This window comes from Blennius ocellaris (assembly GCF_963422515.1).
Source record: "Blennius ocellaris genome assembly, chromosome: 14".
In the NCBI taxonomy this organism is placed as follows: Eukaryota; Metazoa; Chordata; class Actinopteri; order Blenniiformes; family Blenniidae; genus Blennius; species Blennius ocellaris.
The window spans coordinates 15,249,290-15,269,427 of NC_137663.1; the positions used below are offsets into that span (position 1 = coordinate 15,249,290).

General features: G+C 41.1%; 1 protein-coding gene across 2 annotated transcripts in view; it reads right to left on the bottom strand.

Moving 5' to 3' along the window:
- nrg2a (neuregulin 2a) overlaps positions 1-20,138 on the bottom strand; it is a gene marked incomplete at its 5' end in the record, with an annotated part of 65,496 nt that overhangs the window by 28,199 nt on the left and 17,159 nt on the right. Inside the window, 3 exons of one of the 2 annotated variants that reach the window (XM_080508305.1) lie at positions 5,863-5,981; positions 7,588-7,747; positions 16,688-16,766. In XM_080508305.1, the coding sequence (XP_080364431.1) occupies positions 5,863-5,981; positions 7,588-7,747; positions 16,688-16,766 (358 nt within the window). Of the gene's footprint in view, positions 1-5,862; positions 5,982-7,587; positions 7,748-16,687; positions 16,767-20,138 lie in introns of those variants that run through there. The other variant, XM_080508304.1, reaches the window with a different exon arrangement.

A 20,138-nucleotide genomic window follows, 5' to 3' on the forward strand; every position in this document is an offset into this window, starting at 1 on the left:
TAGTAGGAGTGAGTAAGCTTTGTTTTTACTATGTGGACCGCGCAGTGACATAGAAGGAGTGAAGGAAGTTGTTGTTTATCTGGCTCAAAGTAGTACTTACGGTCATGTTTCTTTTACGCTGCACAGATACAGAGAATTACTGGAAGAAAACAGAAAAAAAAAGAGGTGGGCTTCTTTGATCTACTACGTAAATTATTTTCTTAGTAGCATTTAACATCAAGTACAAAAAGGAAAGTCAAATCTGAGGAAAATATTCATGAATCATGGCATGGAAAAACATGCTCCAAACGTCTTTGATCTATACTCTGGCCTTTTTTACTAATTTATAAGACAGCAAAATCAAGTGTTTTGAAGTAAAAAGTTTGGGAGCATCCACTGACAGGAGAGAACTGATTAGTAAAACTTTAATGGTTGTGAATCCGGATGGTATATTATCTTTTTTCTTGCTATTAGTGCTTTCTCGTATGAATTAGATCAAATAATTTGTGATCACAACCATTATCTAAATTTACTGTTTAAATAGATTCACAATTAATACTTTTTTCAGTACATATATTTCCTTCTGAAAACAGCAACGATTTCTGCAGATTCAACATGTATTGGACCTTATGAAACACACACCCATGATTATGTTTTAAGATGACAAGGCTGCAACATGCATGTATCAACAAACAGACGATGCTGTAGCTTTACAAAGACGTTAAAGTGTTGTGTCTACTTGACTGCGAGAGTTATGGAGCATTTATAGTTTGTTTTGTGTTTGTTTTTTTGACAGCAGGAGTGTGTTTGACTTCAGGATATGGGGTGAAAAATGTAAAGGTACGTGCACATTTGCACGTGTGCCTATGTGTGTGTGTGTGTGTGTGGAATTGGAAAAGGGGAGGGGCATTGTGCGTGCATGCGCTAAATTGTTGCTGGTGGGCCTCAGCAGGACTGCTGAGGTTGGAGCAATCATATGTTCAGCTGTGATTTCCATCAACACATTCCTGGACGCTCACACACTCTCTCAGTGGAGCTGTGCGCAGCACCCCCCAAGGATGTGACCTGCAGCCTGCAGACACATGGCTGCCTCACAAGCGCTTATCACAACACAGCAGCCTGTAGGATAATGGGAGGCCTTAATCTGAAGCCACGTGGAGCCAAGCAAACTTTGACTAGTGTTGCTCCTTCATGCTGGCCTTATAGAAAACAGTCGATGATATACTACACCGTTCAGCAGAAGGCCAGCAGGTCTCACCATGGCAGACTGATTACAGGGGAGAGGTCAGACCACATGGACAACAAATGGTCCCTGGCCCTCTGCACTGGGGGTTGGGCATAAGGCTGCAAACACCACTCTCAAAAAGGCAGCAATTGTTACAGAGACTGTTTAAAAGACACATGATAGTCAGAACCTGGAAACACACACATGCCGCATGCTGTTATACATTTGGCCTCAATGCCGAAGTTGGCAAAACAAAAACAATAAAACATGGAGGGAAACTCTTGTGGATTTGGAAAAGAATTTAAAAATTGCTCCACTGATTGATCACATGTTGCCAAAGAGCCAAAGCATTCAGAGAGAGCATTAAATGGGTCTTAAGGGTGAAACATTGATAACGAGCAACTAAAACATTCGACTCAGCAGAACGTCCAACCATCTGTGCTGAATAATTATACAGTAACTGGCACTTAATCAGCATGTGTTTCTCTTCTACTGGTCCAACAGAAAAAACAGAAGTAAAATTCCCACACAAGTCCAATCAATCAATGTTATTGGCAAACTGCATGGCTGGCAAGGGGCCACGATGCACTGCATGCCTTAGAATGCAGAAAAAGGGTTCACTTTGACGGATGCTTCAGCCCGGAGCACACAGGCTAATCTTTCCTGACTGGGGCAGCTCTGCACACGATCGCCACTCCAGCTTACATAAATGTTGCATTTCTTCAACTTCAATGTTGACACAGGTTGGTGTCCAGCAATTCTGTGTACTATCAATTAAACATGCCCCCCCCCTCTTTTTTTTTATGGGACATGGCAGTGATTCTTCATTGAGTCATTTTGTACTAAATTGAAGCATCACTTTTAATTTAGGGAATGCTTAGGCAACTCCTATTTAATCACTCCTTGGGGCTACGAGTCAGCTTTGTCTGGCACTCCTTGTGTAATTAATTGTAACTCTATGTTCCTATTCAGACACGTTGCAAATGTTTTGCTATGCCAGTACAGAAGAGGACTACTTTTTTCAATCTTGGAGTCCAATGAGAATCCAAAAAGAAGTTTCGATTTGCATTGGAATGACTTATCTTTAAATCCTCGAAAGGAGAGAAAAAAGAACAATAATTACAAAACATATATGCAGAAATTTTGATTAAATAATCATTCATCATCCACTTAACACAGGCACAAGCAGTCAATTGAGTGAGCTGCTGTGCTGGGTGTGGTGGCCTGTGTTCACCATGTGGTGGAGCTCAGCGCTGCTTTCACCAGAACAGACAGCAGCAAGGCATAGCCATGTGCTACACTGTAACCCAGTGGTCGGATGATGCCGAGTAGCCGTGTGACGATCTTACTTTCTGACTGTGCAAATTCAGCAGGTGAGCACATATCCATTAATGGGATTTTCTCCGAAGACCTCACCTTGGTAATGCAGTTAGCGTGCACGCCGTGGTGTGTCACAGGCAGAACACGCTCTCGCACTTGAACGTAGACATGAGATACAGTACGGAGATGCCTCAGACAAAGCTAACTGCATTCTAAAATGGGTGTGAAACTCTCCTCTGCAACACAACGGGCTCATGTCTTCCTCCTCTTCATACTTTCCCCTGCCTTCCACTCTCCCTCACTGTCTGTCTTGGTTTCCTCTGGCTATATCTCTTTCTCACTCACGAGCCTAATGTCTTTGTCTGCTTTCTGTCATGCATTCCCTCATTTTGTATTTCCCCCCCCCCTTTATTCACGCTCTCCTCTTCTTTTGCTCTCTCTGTCCATCTGCACCTCCTCCTCTCGCTCTCCCTCCCTAAAAGGCACACATACACAGATAATACTGCGGCTACATGCTGCTTCGGCAACATACTGCAGCAGGCAAGCATACTCCACTGCAGCCCTTTAACACAATTGCCATTTCTCTTATGACCTTAGGATGAAAAGCAGCTTTCGGTCTACAGCGATGGGCCAACCACTGCATTAGAAACATGCACATGGTATCTTCACTTCAGGCAGATGTTTTAAAGTGAAAGATGTAAGATGTTTCATAGACAGAGAAAGCATGTTATTGTCCCATTCTCACTGTAAATGCAATGTCGTGTTTTATTTCTGAGTGTCTGCTGATTTTAGTCTGTCAGCAACACATGGCAATCACAGTAACATGCACTGTTTCGCTGCCAATTCCTTTTAATGACGTATGTATTTTGAATGAAGCCCTCCCCCTGCCTATGGACATATCGCCCCTGATTCGCCCCGTCTTGTCTTTCTCCCCTCAAGCATGACAGAACTAGGCTTGCTGTTGTAGCACAATGGGACTTCTTTTTTTTCTTTTTATTTTAACAGTGAACAAACATGTTCACACGTACACAGAGACAGACATCTCGTGATCACGGCATACGAAAGGACGTACAGTGATGCCATTGTTGGAGTATCCAGGAGCGACTTAAGGAAATGACAGTGCTGACAGACAGCCACACAAAGACCATACAGAGATGCACACACACGCACACAGACACACACACACTCACACAAAATGCCAAAGCGTGTGATTCTGTGTGCGCATCGGTATGCAAACTTGTGCTTCCAGCGAAGGAAACTTCAACAGTTGGTATTCCATTCATCAAATGTGCTCTCTACATTCTGCACCACATGAAGGGATATCATGTTTTACTTGTCTTAAACAACGTGTGTTATAAGTGAAAACAATGTCTAGTCCACCATATCATTGTTCAGTCATGTTTTATCCATCCAGGCTACTGCACATCCTGGCCCACTTGTTCCCTGCTTTGTAATACTATATTTTCTTTGATATGGTTGAATTACCAGAACTTATGCCTGCTAAGATCATCATATACAGTTTCATGGGCCACCAGTTACATGTTCATAAGCGTTTATTAAATATTCATGCAACAGGTGCTACCACCAGGGATTCCCCGACCTCTGCAGGGTTTAGGGCACGGTTTAACCCATTTTACCTAATTACCATTGAACATAGTTGTTACGCGGTAATTACAGATTAGCAAATTAATGTTTCATAAATGTGAGCACAGTATGTCTCAGAACGTAGCAATATTGACTTTTTTAATATTGCATGCTCATGAGTTGGAAGCAGGTCACCGCAGCACTAAAGAGGGCAAGTGTCATAACATAGAACACAGTACGAGCCACACGATCTGTCCATAAAACTCCTGTGAAGCTTTTTAGCTGTCACAAAATAAAAGAAGGCGAACACAAAGGCCCCCATTTAAATGTAAGAGGGATGACTTCTTTTTTTCTGCAGAATTGTTTGCTGGAAATTAAACTTCACATGTTCAAACCCCTGAGAATCTCTGTGGGTCCTTTCTTTGTCCGAAAAGAGCTCTGACTCTAATAATGTAGCTTAAATCCTCCAACAAAAAAACAATGGTTCTAAAAGGTGGCCTTGACAAATGTAAAGAGAAAAAAAAGGGGAGATTATGACGCCTGAATGTGAACACAAGGACATTGAGTGATGGCCAAACGTCACTCTGTCCCATATTTACACCAGCAACACCTCTGCCCAAGAGGGATGTCTAAAGAAATTGCTCAGGTGTCAAAGTCAGCAATGAGATTGAAGATATAGACACCTCAGTCTTCTTCCACTGTATACAGTGACAACAAAGTAAATATACAAATGTCATCAACTTAGACTTGATTCAGGCATGAAATCACCATCTGAACAGTGTTTCACCTGCATCACAGCCTCTTTTCTGCACAGTATCAAAGCCTTAAGCCATTATTCAGCAATCTCCAGCCGGAGCAGCCAAGTGAACTCAATGTACCAGTAGGAAGTTGCATTTCCTAAAGCACATCATACAGTTTCTGACTCTTGCGTGCCAGACAGCCTGCTATAAAATTCTTTGACAGTCCAGCACCCGATAACATCAGTTCTACAAAGGAGGCAGGAGCTGCATGAACTGTATCAGCTGTGTATGGTCCTTAAAAAACTTTTCTTTTTTTTTTTCATACCATCTTCAGCCACTCTGACAACAAACTGCCCACAGCAGCCACAAGCTCACTGCCCGCACTGCTGGGAACAAACACAAACTCACCACTTCACCAAATGGATGCAGCTGTTAACAAAACTCTTTCATCTGCTACAGTACTTTGCGAAAATCTGCAATGCATGCACATGCACATGCACGCACACAAACACACACGCACGCACGCACGCACGCACGCACGCACGCACGCACGCACGCACGCACGCACGCACGCACACACACACACACACACTGAAGCAGCCTGTTCGATTCTATCACAAGCTCTGAAGGCACTATTTACAACATTTATACTAAAATTAAGTTTCAGATTTTGATCTGTCGTCTGCTGCTTGTGTTGTTCTCTGGTGACAGTCAAAGGCACTCTGCAATGTACAGTAGTTGTGTGCGGATCACACGCAATTTGCATTGAATCACAAAGTAGGGCAACAGACCATATACTGCATTTCAATCCCATCTATCTCAGAGTACAATGCCCGGTTGCACTGACTGATGGGCCACATGTTCAGACAGTTGTTCTTCATGCGTGTTACCGTTGTTACATGCCTGTTTGGGAGGCCTCCTTTAGATCTCTCAATTGGCAAGAGAACAATCATAACAACAACAATGCTGGTGCATTTATGCCGCTTCACTAGTTGCTTAGGAGTCAGTACTCACTGCTTTGGACATTTACAGTGCCAGTGGAGTTGTCCTTTCCCAGCGGGTTCTCCACCACACATGTGTAATTCCCAGAATCCTCCAGTTTTGCTTTGCTGATCTGGACTTTGGAGTTTTTCCTGTGGGTGACAACACTCGCGCAGCTGAGTCAGGGGAATCAGGGCAGAGAGGAAATAGCATGGAAACGCAACAAGTGGAAACATGGAGACGCAGAGATGCAGACAACAGGGCGAAAAGCAGCATGGCACTAATAAGGACACATGAGCACTTGCTCTGGAGGGGCGGAGGACTGTCAGTAATGAGAAAGAAAAGGACAACATGATCCAGCGACCTAACATGTTGTCCTACTGCACCACCCCATGTAAACATCCTCATGAAAAAAAAGGACTATAATGTCTGCGTAATTACTTTCGCTTTCAGCAAATATCTATTCTTTGGATTGTAACTATCATGTGTGGCCACAGGGGGTGCTCACAGCATAAAAGCAAGTTACCTATCCCTTATTAAGACATTGTTTCAGGTCTATTTCCTTCACAGTGTTATTGTTAATATCCAAGTCATCATTAAATAAAATTACTACAGTGTCCTCTGACTAATTTGCGGGTCTTTTTTTTATTGTTTTCCAGAAGACCATATCATAAAGAGAGGAGTCTGTAAAACTTTCAAGAGGACAGTTCTCAATCCTCAAAGTAACTTATTCCTCTATGTGCTGTGAATTCTCAAAGCATGAAACGGCTCATTTTTGGATGTGATATTATCCCAAATTGAAGTTTAAGGGCAGAGCAGTAGCAAAACAACTACAGTAGAGGCTGTATGCTCAACATATAAGAATAAAATATATAAAATAAAGCTTTGCAGAACAGCCGGGCAACATTTAGGAGTTTTGGTTAGTGCAATAATAAAAAAATTTTTAAAGCACAGGACCAAATCAGAAAAAAAGTGAACTGCTCTGACTGTCTGTATGGTTTTATTTTTTGTTACAACATGCTCAAATAGTTTGCAACAGGAGCACAAATTTAACAAATCTAAGTCTATTCCCTCACACTGCACATGCTTTTTCTCACAATATGATGTTTTTGATGGATGTGCGACCTCTTGAATAGTTTCATGTCGAAATGCATTGTTGTCACCAGCTGTTGGTCCACAGCTAATAAAAAACACTTGTCCTTCATGCTTACAGGTATACCTAGTCTGCAACTGTCATGTCTATATATCTGTTACAAGTATTCATTTATTTTGCACCAAAGTTTATTATTATAATTAATTTTTATTTCACTCAGAATATATTCAGTCATACAAGTGTGTGCTTTAATAAAAGCAAAAAACTAAAACAAAACCCTAATCCTAATGTTTCACTCTATTTATCTCTATTCATTTTTTCTTAATTGAAAGTAAAACAATCATGTGTGAATCCCCTGAACCCCAGATTGTTTATGCAAATCACTGTTATAAAGGGATCATTTTCTATTGGTCATACGCCAAAATTTTGATTGTGTTAAATTGGGTGCTCTTGCAAAAGATGCATCACTTTTCAATGTAACATGTTGGCTGACAAAGTTATGAACTGAAGCAAATGCACCCTTAAGACCCCTTCTTGAAGAAAAAACAACTGCATTAGCCCGGCCTGCCGATAATAACAACCATGCTTCACCTCCGGAGCACCTACATGTCTTTTCATCTTCCAATGCTTGTTATGTTTACAGGACACGGGTGGTTTGTACTTACTGGCTGTTCCTTATTTTGATTTTGCTGCTCTTCTTCAACTCGTAGCCATCTTTGAACCATCTGTAGGTAGGGTTTCCTGTGGCCTCACACTTGACTGTGAGCTTGCTTCCCTCGCCCACTATTATTGGATTCTTCATCGGTTTTAACTTTGGAGCCACAGCTACATGGGGAGAGAGCCAGAGAGAGAAAGAGAAGCGATTGTCAATATATGGACACAGACTTTTTAATGGGTTTGTTTGAAGTATATTTGTGTATTTAAGCAGAAGAAGAAAAATAAAGAGAAAAAAAAGACAGCGGCAGAGACGATCACCACCTTTACAGACTGAGCCAATAGTTTTCTCATGTGACCTCCAGATGTTGTCACAAGAGACATCATCAGCTTGCCTCAGACTAATAAACAGGCTGATTTTCACTCCAGGTTTGCTGCTATAAAAACACCTGAAGCAATATTTAGCAAACATCCACCAGCTGATGAAAAAGACCTGCAAACTACAAACTCATGCACAATTACAGACAATGTGTAAACAAAAGAGCTGGTAACATTATGATACCATTGTAATGATGATAAAAACCAGAAGAAAACACTTTAACTATAACTCAGAGGTCCCGGGCAATACTGAAAGTCCTGTTGAATACTGTCAAGAAATCCAAACACACAGTGCTTTTTTTTCCCGTCGAACTTTCATATTCTTTGTTCAGATTCCGCCTGAGTATGTTCATACCTTTAATGAAGACATCGATATGGTCTGTCATTTGTTGTTGCTTGTTGTTTTAACTGAGATATAAAGAGGTCAGAGTCCAAACATGTATATACATGCACACACAACACACATTCACAAACACTTGTCAGCTGACAGCTGCACACATGTTTAGAAGAAGACTCATCCACGGCAGAGCGAGAGTAAAGGGGTGAACAGGGGTCAGCCCTGGGCTGGCCAAAACCAACCCCCCCTAACCCCCCTTCAAAAGAAAACACACACACACACACACACACACACTGATATACACATGCATGCACACACACGCTCTTTCTCCATGTGTAGCATTTACAATTTCATGCACATGCTGAACTGAATTGTCCTACAAATTACAGCTGTTTGCTGTGCATAACGTCTTAAGGCTGACAACTAAATGAAGACAAACAAAGCATGACAGGCGAAATGAAGTCCACACAGGTGATAAATTAAGTTAAACACTGAAATAGTGGCGCACCAGAATTATCCTCAGTTGTCCTCTTTTTTGTTTTTGTTTGAGGAGACTGTCCTACTTCACTGACCTGCTAAAAGCAACATGTCTGCACACAAACTACAACCCCAATGATGTTGCAATTCTTGTTGTGTTTGTGGGATTATAGGTAGCCGACCGTGATGGCGTTTGCATGCAGTTTTGTTTTGCAAGAACGCATTTTGTCTCTTTTACTTTGCCTCTGCCAATGAGAATTTCAGCAACATGTGTGAGTGCTTGAAATTCCCCACAATGTTGAGAAGGACCTTGTCCCTTGTCATTTCTGCAGAGGTCACTGTGGTTTAGTACAGATCCTCACTCAACTAAAGAGAAGATCCACATGCACAGCAAGCGCATTTATATAAAGAGTGAAGCAGATCTGTTGAGGGCAAACTGGTGTCTATGCATGAAGTTCGAGAGTGTATCCTCAGTCTGCACCCTGACTATAAAGCTCTGCTTGGCCTCTTCTCGTCACTTGGCGCTTCTCCTGCGGACAGAAGCCAGAGGTCAGCGCTCTCAGTCACAGCCACTAACCTCTTTGGTTGCTGGCGCTGGACAGATTCTCGGCTGGTATTAATGAGAAACACATTGTATGTAGAGAGTTAGCTATATTCCATTTCTGGTAAATATTTACAAGTGATAAGCCTAGAATGACATTTTTGAGTGGTAATTGGCAGTGCTGCAGTCTTTACTGATATTTCTTTTCACCATTTTAATGGTCACCAGTGACCTGTTTTCAAATTTTTTTAAAAGGCGTTGACATTTTGACCCTGCATGACTTCCCCAATTTATTTCAACTGCCCGAGACAGTAAGCCAAGTATATATCTGTTTGATGTACATGCTGATTTCCTGTGGAATTACAGATAGCCAAATGTCAGATTCAGAATAGATCACAACCAACAGAGATCAATGGAAAGACAGTTATTCTTAGTTCAATCGCAGCCATTTGTTACTAAAATTACTCTGCGGCTGGTAAAACAAGGGACTTTTATCCGCACAGTTTCCTGTTGGAAAATGTGACTGATGATATTCATGGCATTTGGAAAACAACGACAAAGATTCAAAGATGACAGGGAAAGACAGAGCTTGTGGTCTCAAAATAGATTTTTGGGCTACAACTTTACAAGCACTAAGTTCATGGTTTTGGGTACCCGATCGCTCGAATTGATAAAACCCACATTTATAAAAACCATTATATACATTATATAGACTGAACATACACTGCCAACTGCCATTTATAATCAACTCTGCAAGCAGTTTGGTTTTATCGATCTCCCCCTGCAAGACCACATACTGAGTGTGAAACTCCTGAAGCTCCAGATGTGATTTGTTATTTTTGCTAAATGATGACCAATGGTTTGTTGGTTCTATTAATTTCAAACAGCTTATTTGAAAATAGCAAGACTATCCAGGTGGTTTTATTAAAAGTAATTCCACAACATTTCATTGCAGTGACATGTTTGAAAAACATCTTCCCCTTGCACCTATTTTAAGATTTCAATAGAGGGGTTTTTTTCTTCTTCTTTTTTAAGTCTACAGCTACTTCTGATGACATAAAAACCAAAGGAACTAAATGGAGGTTTAACTGTGTGGTCCCAGCTCTGTATAATTGAACAACTTTACATGATCTCCATACACACTGAACTTTGCCAGACTCGGGCCAATCACGGTGCCCGAGGAAAGCCTTGTCAGTCACATTTAAAACACGGCAGAAATGAGGTTGCACTGTATAGTAAAATGTTTAGTACTTTGCCTGGACACAAGTATGCCCTTGCCAAGTAAATTAAACAAGCATTGTCCTTGACTGGAGAAGTTACAGAAACACAGGACTGCACTTCTCATCAACTCGCTGAGCCAGATGTGTAGGTCTGCTCCATCTACAACCCAGACTTCTAATGAAGACGCAGGAATCTGTCAAATCCTGCAGCTCCAGTTTTACCCCTGAGGTACATTTATTGGTAAGAATAAACCATGAAAAGATAGGTCTTCATGTACAAATCTTATAATGTCTGCAGCTCTTTCATTCCGGTTGCAGGAAAAAAACTAAACTGTACAATCTACATTGTAGACAATAACTGCTCATGTTTGGAAGAACATAAAAAAAGACAGCAGCGCAGGAAACACTTTGAGGGACACAAACCATCAAGCGTATATTTATAATAAAGCATGCAAATTGTATAAATTACAAATCGGATTTTTGACAGGGAAGTAAAGCATCAGTATCATTATTTTTTTTTTATTAATTATTTCCTTCCTGAACAGAAATGGCTGTCTCACTTTCCATTACCCCAGTGGAAAAAGTGTCGCGTAGTAATGATAAACCCTTGCTTCAACAACAGCCTGATTCTCTCTTTTTGAAGCACAGGGGCAGCTGCAGACATGGACTATAAAAACCCAATTTGAGAATAGAAGCCTATCTGGCCAGTCAACAGCTCATGCCCTGGGTAACAGTTGGAAACCTCAGCCCAGATAGTTGTTCAAAAACAAAGTGGCCTGATGAGTTAACAATGCACTGCTCACATTATTGACTTAACGTTTCTGTTTTACTTCCAGGCGCTTAGAAAAGGAATCTTAGGCATGCCTTTGTGCTTTCACTTTTAGACAAAGTATCCCTGATCACTATACTGTTATGTCACTTCACTGCACGTTGTCAAAAGACAAATTATATGGTGAGGCAGCCAGAGAAATGAGTTTTAGATGTGGGAATGGTTTTAAAACACTCATCCTCAGTCACTGTAACAGAACATCTGTTTGAAGAGATCATTTCCAGTCTCCCTTCAAAGCCAACACACTTTGACCAAACAATTATGTGATGAATTGTTCATGTAAGACATGGTACAATTGTGTTACGAACACTGCAGGTCCACTTTAAACTGCCGCTACTATTTGAGTTTCATTCATCCAAATCATCAGGCTTTTTGGAGACCAGACACTAATGAAAAGAGTTTCACAGAAATGTTGTTAAACTATTTTAATGATTCTTCCTTTTTGTAAATGTTCCCGAAATAATAAAAGAAAATCTTCAAAAAGTGAAGAAAAAAACACCTATCATTAATTTTTTACCACTCTATCATCAGCATCATGACAGCATCACGGTGAAATTAATTAAATCATGTACTTTAAAAAAGAAAATATAGAATTACAATACAGAAAGGGAAGATGGACTATTATGAAAGGGTGATGACAGACTCCAAAAAGAACATAAACTTGAAACTATCAGAAAGTGTATTGCTCTCATATTTGCTTGCAAAATAATTAAACTGACCTCGAGTTACACTGACAATGACGCACACATTTCAATAACTTGCGTTTTACCATGTTTGTCTCCACTTTTCCCAATATATGGACAGTGATACATAGTGACTGAGCACAAATCTGTCTACATTTGATTCAGTGGTCAAGCAGGTCAGACGGTCCCAAGTCGCAGCATTCTTGAGTCATGGCGGACGATTGCAAATACAATAACTTGTGCTAATACTTTTACATTATTGGGGATTATACTTTATTTTACTCAGCTAATTGCATAACCAACCTGCCTTTGCTTCAAAGATTATTCAAACTCTCTTTGTTGTTGCAGCTAAAATCATTGGCATGTAAAACCAATCCAGAATCATCCCTTTCAAAGTTAGCAGGTGTTGAGCGAAAGGCCAAGTTCAAAGTCTATGAATCTACATGGTTGTATTACTAAATCAAAGAGGACTTCTTTTTTTTTTACCGGCACAGTAGATATTCAAATCTAATACCTGTGGGAGCCCTTCAGTAAACACCACCAGGCTTTTGTGTGGCTTTAAAACAAGTGAAGTATTGCATGAGTGTCCTCTCCAACATCTCAGATGAATAGATCATCTCTGATCATGTATGGCTGTATGGATGGATGGATGGATGGATGGATGGATGGATACTTAGCCAGGTAATTCTGTGCCTCAATCTAATCAAATTTCAAATTTCACAAAGGTACCCACACATTTATTGCTTCCACAATGATGGACCTTAGATATACCCTCTGATGGTATTTGCACTTTCTCCTCTGTGCAGTGACCATATGATACACATGTGAAAATATTATTTGACATAACCTAACGGGTTCGTTCCATCAAGAGGAACCATATACATCTGACTGATCATTCAATTAATGCTCTGAGCATACGAGCAAACTGAAATGACTGTCTGATGACTTCCTTTAAGAAGAGTCCACAGTAAGTCACTGCAATTTGAGTGGGTCCGTTTTTACCATTTCGGTTGCAACAGGGACTCAAACCTGGGTCCCCCACACTCAAGGTGAGGACTCTCCCACCAGAGGTGGCTGTGCAGTGATTATATGAAAATCTAACTGAATTGTATGACGGGGAAAATCACACATAATTGGGTTGAATTTTCACTTATAATTGCCCCCCCAAAAAAAGACCTGTATAATATCATATGATGAGACTGCATTTCCCAATCTCTTATGTCTGAATCACTTTCGAAAGACTTCTGTTTGCAAGCCTAAATGGTCACGATTTGAGACCAGACATTGTGATGTACAAGCGATGTAGGCTTTCAGGTTCGCCTACCTTTATTCTACTGCAGTAATAGCCAAGGCTCTATTATGTAAAAGCAATCATTCAAATAAAGGTGACCCCTGAAGTTTACCTAAAAGCGTATCCATCCACTGCTGATTGGTATCCCTCAATCATTTTATTGCTGAATGATTGAAGTAGATTTGTTTAATTTAAAAAGGTGTGATATGCACAAGTACATGATAAAAAAACAAAACATCTGGTATAAAATAAAGGAGCCAACTCTTCACTTCCATAAGGCGTCAGTACGCATGCAAGCCCAGTCACACGGAAGAGAACGTGTTGTGTTCTGTCTTGGCACAAGATAAGAAGAGCGGTTCCTGAATTATATCATGTTTGCCAATCAAATAGGATCAAATAGGTCATAAACATTAAATCAGAGGCACGTCTTATAACTTTACAAGGCCATGTATTAATACTGTATTTAACACGCTGGACTACAACAACAAGTACAGCCCCAGATTTTCCCTTGTTTGTGTCTCTTGCTTTCATTGAGAACCAATAATTTGGCAGAAGTATCATCCTGAGCTTCTGTAAAAGTCTTCCAATTTCTTTCACTTGGGAATTCATGCAACCTTCTCAAACTAATGTCAGCTTACAATCATCATGTAGCATTCAAGCAGCAGTTTGCCCTTAATGAACACATCGCAACTGTTTCTGGTCAAAATGCTGAGTAAAATGGCAAATATAGCTGAGAACTGTTTCATGTTAGACATGTTTTTGAAGAAAAATGTGTGAAATACAAATTATTGGGAAACCTGAGGGACAGAGGAAGACACAGCAATGTTCAGTGGTGGTCAAAGTGACAGAGATAGTCTACCAGCTTCAAAAGATCTCTCAATTCAGATTGTGTGGCACACCGCATGAACGTCTGTACACAGAAAATTGTATATGTCGTCCATCCCGGTGAAAGATTCCCGAAATCAAACTGCAGATACGAGAGCCGATTTTGTGACAGGAAAATGTTCTCTTTCAATTAGACGAATAAATTACCACATTTTCAAGAAAGAAGAAGCTTGCAGACAGTTACTGTGTATTTCTTTTTTCAAACATTTTGCACAATAGTGTAACTGTGATTTTGGCCCATCAGCAAAGCAATGAAAAGACCTTTGATTCCTTTTCAACTAGGCACAGATGGCACAAATAGTATATGAGCGATTATCTTACTGGACTACACATTTCTACTTGAAGGATTTAACAACCTCCAAATCAGATGAAAGTAGTCAATGGAAAGCTAATCTCCAAAAATGTGGTTTAGTTCCTCACTATTACAGATGACCCAATTTGAAGCCGTAGACCCAAAACACAACCTGTACGCTGGGAATATAGACCCAACAAGCATTCAGCATGTCTTCATTATGACACACAAATCACCGGTTCACCCAGTTTTTTGCAAAGTGTAAATAAAGATTTAAAAATCTAACTCAAACATCCTGGCAACTTTCCTAAGGCATCAATTCCGATAGTTTTGCAAAAGCCGCTGGCGTATCAGGAATGCAGGTATTCTCAGCCATTTCTGACAGACCACAGAGAAAGAAAAAGACAAGTATGATCGTATAAAGATGAATTGATTGAAGCCAATGTAGGGAAAATATCAAGGGTCCCTGGATGAAAAAACTAAGAATTTCAACCAAGTAGAATCTGCACATGTCAACACAGAAAACAGATGTTCATTCGGGTCAAATAAACTTACGTTTTTAACTAATCTTCATGTGTGGTATACTTATTGTAACACAGGTTGTAAGCTCTCGTGAAACCTGACCAAGACATCTCTGTGTCTTCATTCAAAAGGGCATTGTATTGTACGGGTTTCTCTAAGATGCCAGCAGCTTTGACAAAATGGCAGTGCCTGATAGTAATGAGAACAGGTTGGTGCTGGAGGATAGAGTTTGAAAGAATGTGTCAAATCCAGCGGTGAAAGGCATCTATAAAGGAATTCACTGAAATACCATCAAATTGAGTGAAACACGGTTTAGTTTTCACACGACTACTTTGGTGAAAAGTGGAGCGAATAAACCAGAATGCGCACAGTACATGCAGCTGTTCTGTGTTCGTGTGTTTGTGTGTGCGCGTGTGTGCGTGTGGCAGCTGCACGGTTGATAAATGCCAAAAAAAAATCCCCTGGAACTATTCTACATCTACTGTAGTTCAGGGACTTGTTTAACTTCTTTGCTCAAAGATCAGAAACTCAGAATGAAAACCAGCAGTATATTTATACAAACAATAATTTCCATGTTTATGTAAGAAGTAAAAGTTATAATTGATGACAAAAAAAATATGACTACAGTGTATAAAATATGTAAAATGTGAGGTTTGAATCTCAAGAAAGATTAGGAAAAAAAATGTGAAAACACTCGAGACCGAAGTTTACAAATCATGTATCAGAGATTGACGGGAGTGATATCATCAGGTACAAATGCACAATCAAGAAAAGAAGATGCTTTCGAAGAGCATCATATCAAAGCAAAGATGACACATAGTTGCTACAGTCATGATAATAGCATTGTCCTGAAAGTGTCACTGAAGTGGGGGGTTGGGCTTCCCCATGACCTGGGGTCAAACTACAGTGACATGCTGTAGCTTGTAGGATCCACTACTGAGCAAGCACATTGCTACCTTTGTGACTCGAAACCCAAACAGCTCCCATGCTACTTCTAATGCTAAAAAAGCCTCTGCCAAAAGAAGAGAATGGAAAAAAAGGCAGACTTTTATGTTGCATGACTCACTGCACACTCAGAATTAGGATCAGCACATAAAAGCATTATTAACCCTATCCGGGGGTGCATATACAGCTTTACGTTACATATGTAGTACAATACCTCACAATAACCACGTCAAAATCCATCGCGGCATATTTTTCATAAGTATGTCTTTCAAGAGGTGATACAGCATGTGCATTAACAAAAGTATTTTTCAATGTGGACCAGATTATATCCAGTCACTTCATTGCTTAAAGCTCACCAGACAGCTTCAGTCTGCCTCTGTGAGGTGCAGAGCTTTTTTGTTTTTTTGTATTGTTTTTTTTTTTTTTTACATTATACACAAGCCATCTCAGCTGATTTCTATACACTCCCAAAGTGCTGCCAAAACCAGATGTGCCTTTTTTCACACTGACCACATTTGAAGGACAATCCATGTGACAACCTGGCAGCAAGCTTTGACAAGCCACTGTGATACTTAAATTTTTCCTCATACTTCCGTGATGCAGTAATACAAATGTAGTCTCACTCTTTTTTTTTTTACTTTCTCACGCTCTTCCTCACGCACGCACAAGTAAACACATGTTACACACAAACCACCTTTCATTTGATTTTACCTGCAGTCTCCGTCTCCTTGTGTCCTTTCTTGCCCCCCTTCTTTCTCCCTTTTCTATCTTTCCTCTTGCTCTCCGTCATGCTATCAGAACTAGGTAAATCCTCAGGGGAAAAAAAAAAACACCAAAAAAATAGCCCAGTAGTCCTTTTAGAAATGTGTGGCAAGTGGGCACCACCAAACTCTGAGCCTGTTAGAGTGTCTCTCCTCTTATATAGACTCGCACCAATCAAGGACCAACCTACTCACAGCAGGGCAGGAGTGAGAAAGAGAGGAAGGGAAAGAGAGGGAGAGAGACGGAGGAAGGGAGGGAGCAGTGAGTGAGAAAGGTAGGGAGAGAGAGAGAGAGAGAGGGGAATAGAGAGGGGAAAAGAGAGAGAATAAGGAGGGAGGACGGAGGGAGGGGGGAGGGAGGGAGGGAGGGCGGGAGGGAAGAGGGAGGGAGCGTGGAAGGCATTTCCCATTGCTTTAAGGCAATCAACTGTTCCCTTACACGATCCATCAGATAAGCAGTGGCTCTTCCAGGCCCTGCAGCCGCAACCGAGGACAGTGAGAGACTGGTCCCAAGGAGTTCACGCAAAAAATCTGAAGCTGGACTGTTTCAAGCTCCACAACTCTGGTTGTAGCCAACGGTACTTTCTCCAACGCTGGCAGCATCTTCCCCTTTTGTAATGGACCGTGCAAAAGTGAAGAGAGACTAGTTCAACTGTCCCCTTTGCACTGCTGACCCCACCCAGATAATTCAGGCGGAGACCTGCCCTTGCCAGGTTGATGTTGGGGTCCCAAAACACTTCACATCTGGTTCACATTTGCCGAGCACAGATTCCGTGGATACATGTAGCAGAGTGGTGAGTGAGGTGCTGAATGTCCGATCGCAATCTGTGACAGACTGCTTCTTGCAAAATTACACAAAATCATCTCTGGCTTTGCCATGCTGCTCCCCTTCCTCACCTCTCTTGTCTGTCGATACCTCTCTTAGGACTACAGGCGGGTTCGGGCATGTCTGTGGTTGAATCTCTCTTTTTCACTGTCAGTGTTGGCCAGGTGTCATCAATGTCCATGCAGCAAAGAAGATTTAGAATCACTCCAACAAGCTCAGCATGAAGTTGTTATAGCAATATGAGGAACTCTTCCTTAGAATTCTTTAATTTCTTTCACTTTTATGCAACTTTGTTCGGACTGGATACAAGAAAATAGAGCATGGCACAAGACACATGAGGCAGAGGTAAGACAGGGCAACTTGCAAGCTAACAGGGTACGTATGAAGCAACAGAAACTACATATTTCTTGAAGACGACTGCCTCACGTCTTCATTTTCATTTGACAACAGAAAAGTGTATTTTCAGGATTGTCAAGATGTAATGCAAACATAAGTTTGATAACAGCACGGAAACACATCTATTTATCTTCATTTAACGTAGCCTGAACTGTGACTACATGATCACCAGACTTACTTTAAGCTACTACATCAGAGCAAGGCTTCCTAATTTCATGCTGACTGAACTCCATGGTCCTGTAAAGCAGCTAAAAAAAACAACAAAAAAAACACCACATCAACAACAAACTGGAACAACAGAAGAGTGACTTTCAATGAAACTGGAGTTTGAAAGCAAGAAAAAAAAATCAGTAGATGAGTCATCCGTGGGACCATCCCGGGGTTGGTCCCAGGCAAGCCTTCAGGGGATTCTTGACGTTGAGAGTAGGCGGTGGCAGCGGGGATTGAAAAGGGGCAGTAGAAGGGTAATGTCTTAACAGGTCACCTCACGAGACAGAAACCTGGAGAGGTTGACTCAAAGCCAGGTTTTGCCAGGCCAAACAGGTCCAATGAAGGGCTTCACTGGGTTGAAAAATAAATAGCTCCTTCCTCTCTTTTCTCCTCCCAGTGGTTGTTCTCGATGATCTAATCAGTCAGCACACGTAACTTGGGACTGGCGAAGGGCTACAGTGAGACAGAGAGCTGCCCCGTCACCCTAACATCCAATCTGCCCCTCAATCTTAACACTCACTTCCACTACCTCCATCCAACAAGAAGAGACTCGTCCCCAGGACTGCCTGTCTGTGGGTGGGCATAAGGTTTATGTGTGTGTGTGTGTGTGTGTCAGAAATGTGAGTATTTATGACGTGAGGACATAGGAAACGTGACTTTCAGCATAATGGGATGTAGATTTGTAACAAGATTTGCTTCTCGCGCCATTTCTTATCCCGCCTCTTAAAGACCACATGACTACCTTCAGGCACAACCACACATAGCACAAATTAGTTAAATGAAACCTTCAGTGACATAAGTTATGAGTGTAAACTTTACAAAACTATAGGATCACATACAGCTTCCGTAATTTAAACTGAAAATTTGTTCTAAATTCTATAGACGAAAAAGCACATTTGCAAGAAATATGTAAAAACTGCAATAACATATAGAAAAAAAGAGGAAAGGAGACTGGTAGTAAAATACTGATGATAAGACGATTCATTTAGAACTTTTTGCCCCCAAGTGTCCGTGACATTCCCATGTAGTACAACATGGGTCTGAAATTAACTCAATTTCTCACACCCAGACATAGATATGGTCTTGGACATATGGATCTGAATCAAATCTAATTTTTCTTTTCTTTTTTTTTTTTTTTTTCCAGAACTACTCGAAAGCATCTGCTGTTTTTCAGCAGCCCTGGGCCGTCCTTGAGTCGGGGTCTGGTGGTGGAGGGGCACAATGGGCCAGTGTGGGAGGAGCCTAACTTTACACATCCAAAAAGGAAGAAAAAAAAGGAGCAACCCCTAAAAGTTCCTTGTATGCCCTGCTCATAAATGCTTCACAGACCCCATCTCTGCCTTCCTCCTAATCCCTCCTTGTTGCTCCCAGAAAAAAGGGAGACAGCTTTCCTACATGATGGAGTTGAGGAGGTCCCTCTTAACAACAGCATACCTGCACATCATCACACTGATACTGCTCAACAGCACGCCGGCCCTTTCACAGACACATGAGTTTATCTTCTTGGACATAATGGCTTTAAACAGCCATTAGGTTATGTTGTTTATATCTGCCTTTTTTTTTTTTTTTTGCTAACAAAGTGTATATGTGTGGGGGGCTCAAAGAAGGGTATAGTGCCTGCTTTTAACACAGATGTGTAGGTTGTATTCTCAGCGGTGAGGTGAGGGCAGGAGGGGGGAAGAAACTAAATAGCAAGGATTGGAACTAATTTAACAAAAATGTAAGGAGAAAAAGAGAATGATAGAAAGTAAAAAGTTTGACGTGAGAAGTGGCTCTGAAAATATTGTTATCTTCATCAGATGACAGAAAATGGCCCCACCTGCTAATATTCACCTTTTAACAAGGCATCTCTTTCCTCAACTGACCGTGCTTGAGGAAAACAGACAGGCCGTCCGACTGCTGAGATAAAACCCCTGTTCATCCTGCTGCGGTGTCTGTTGTTGTAGAGAGCCAGAAAAGTATACAAAAT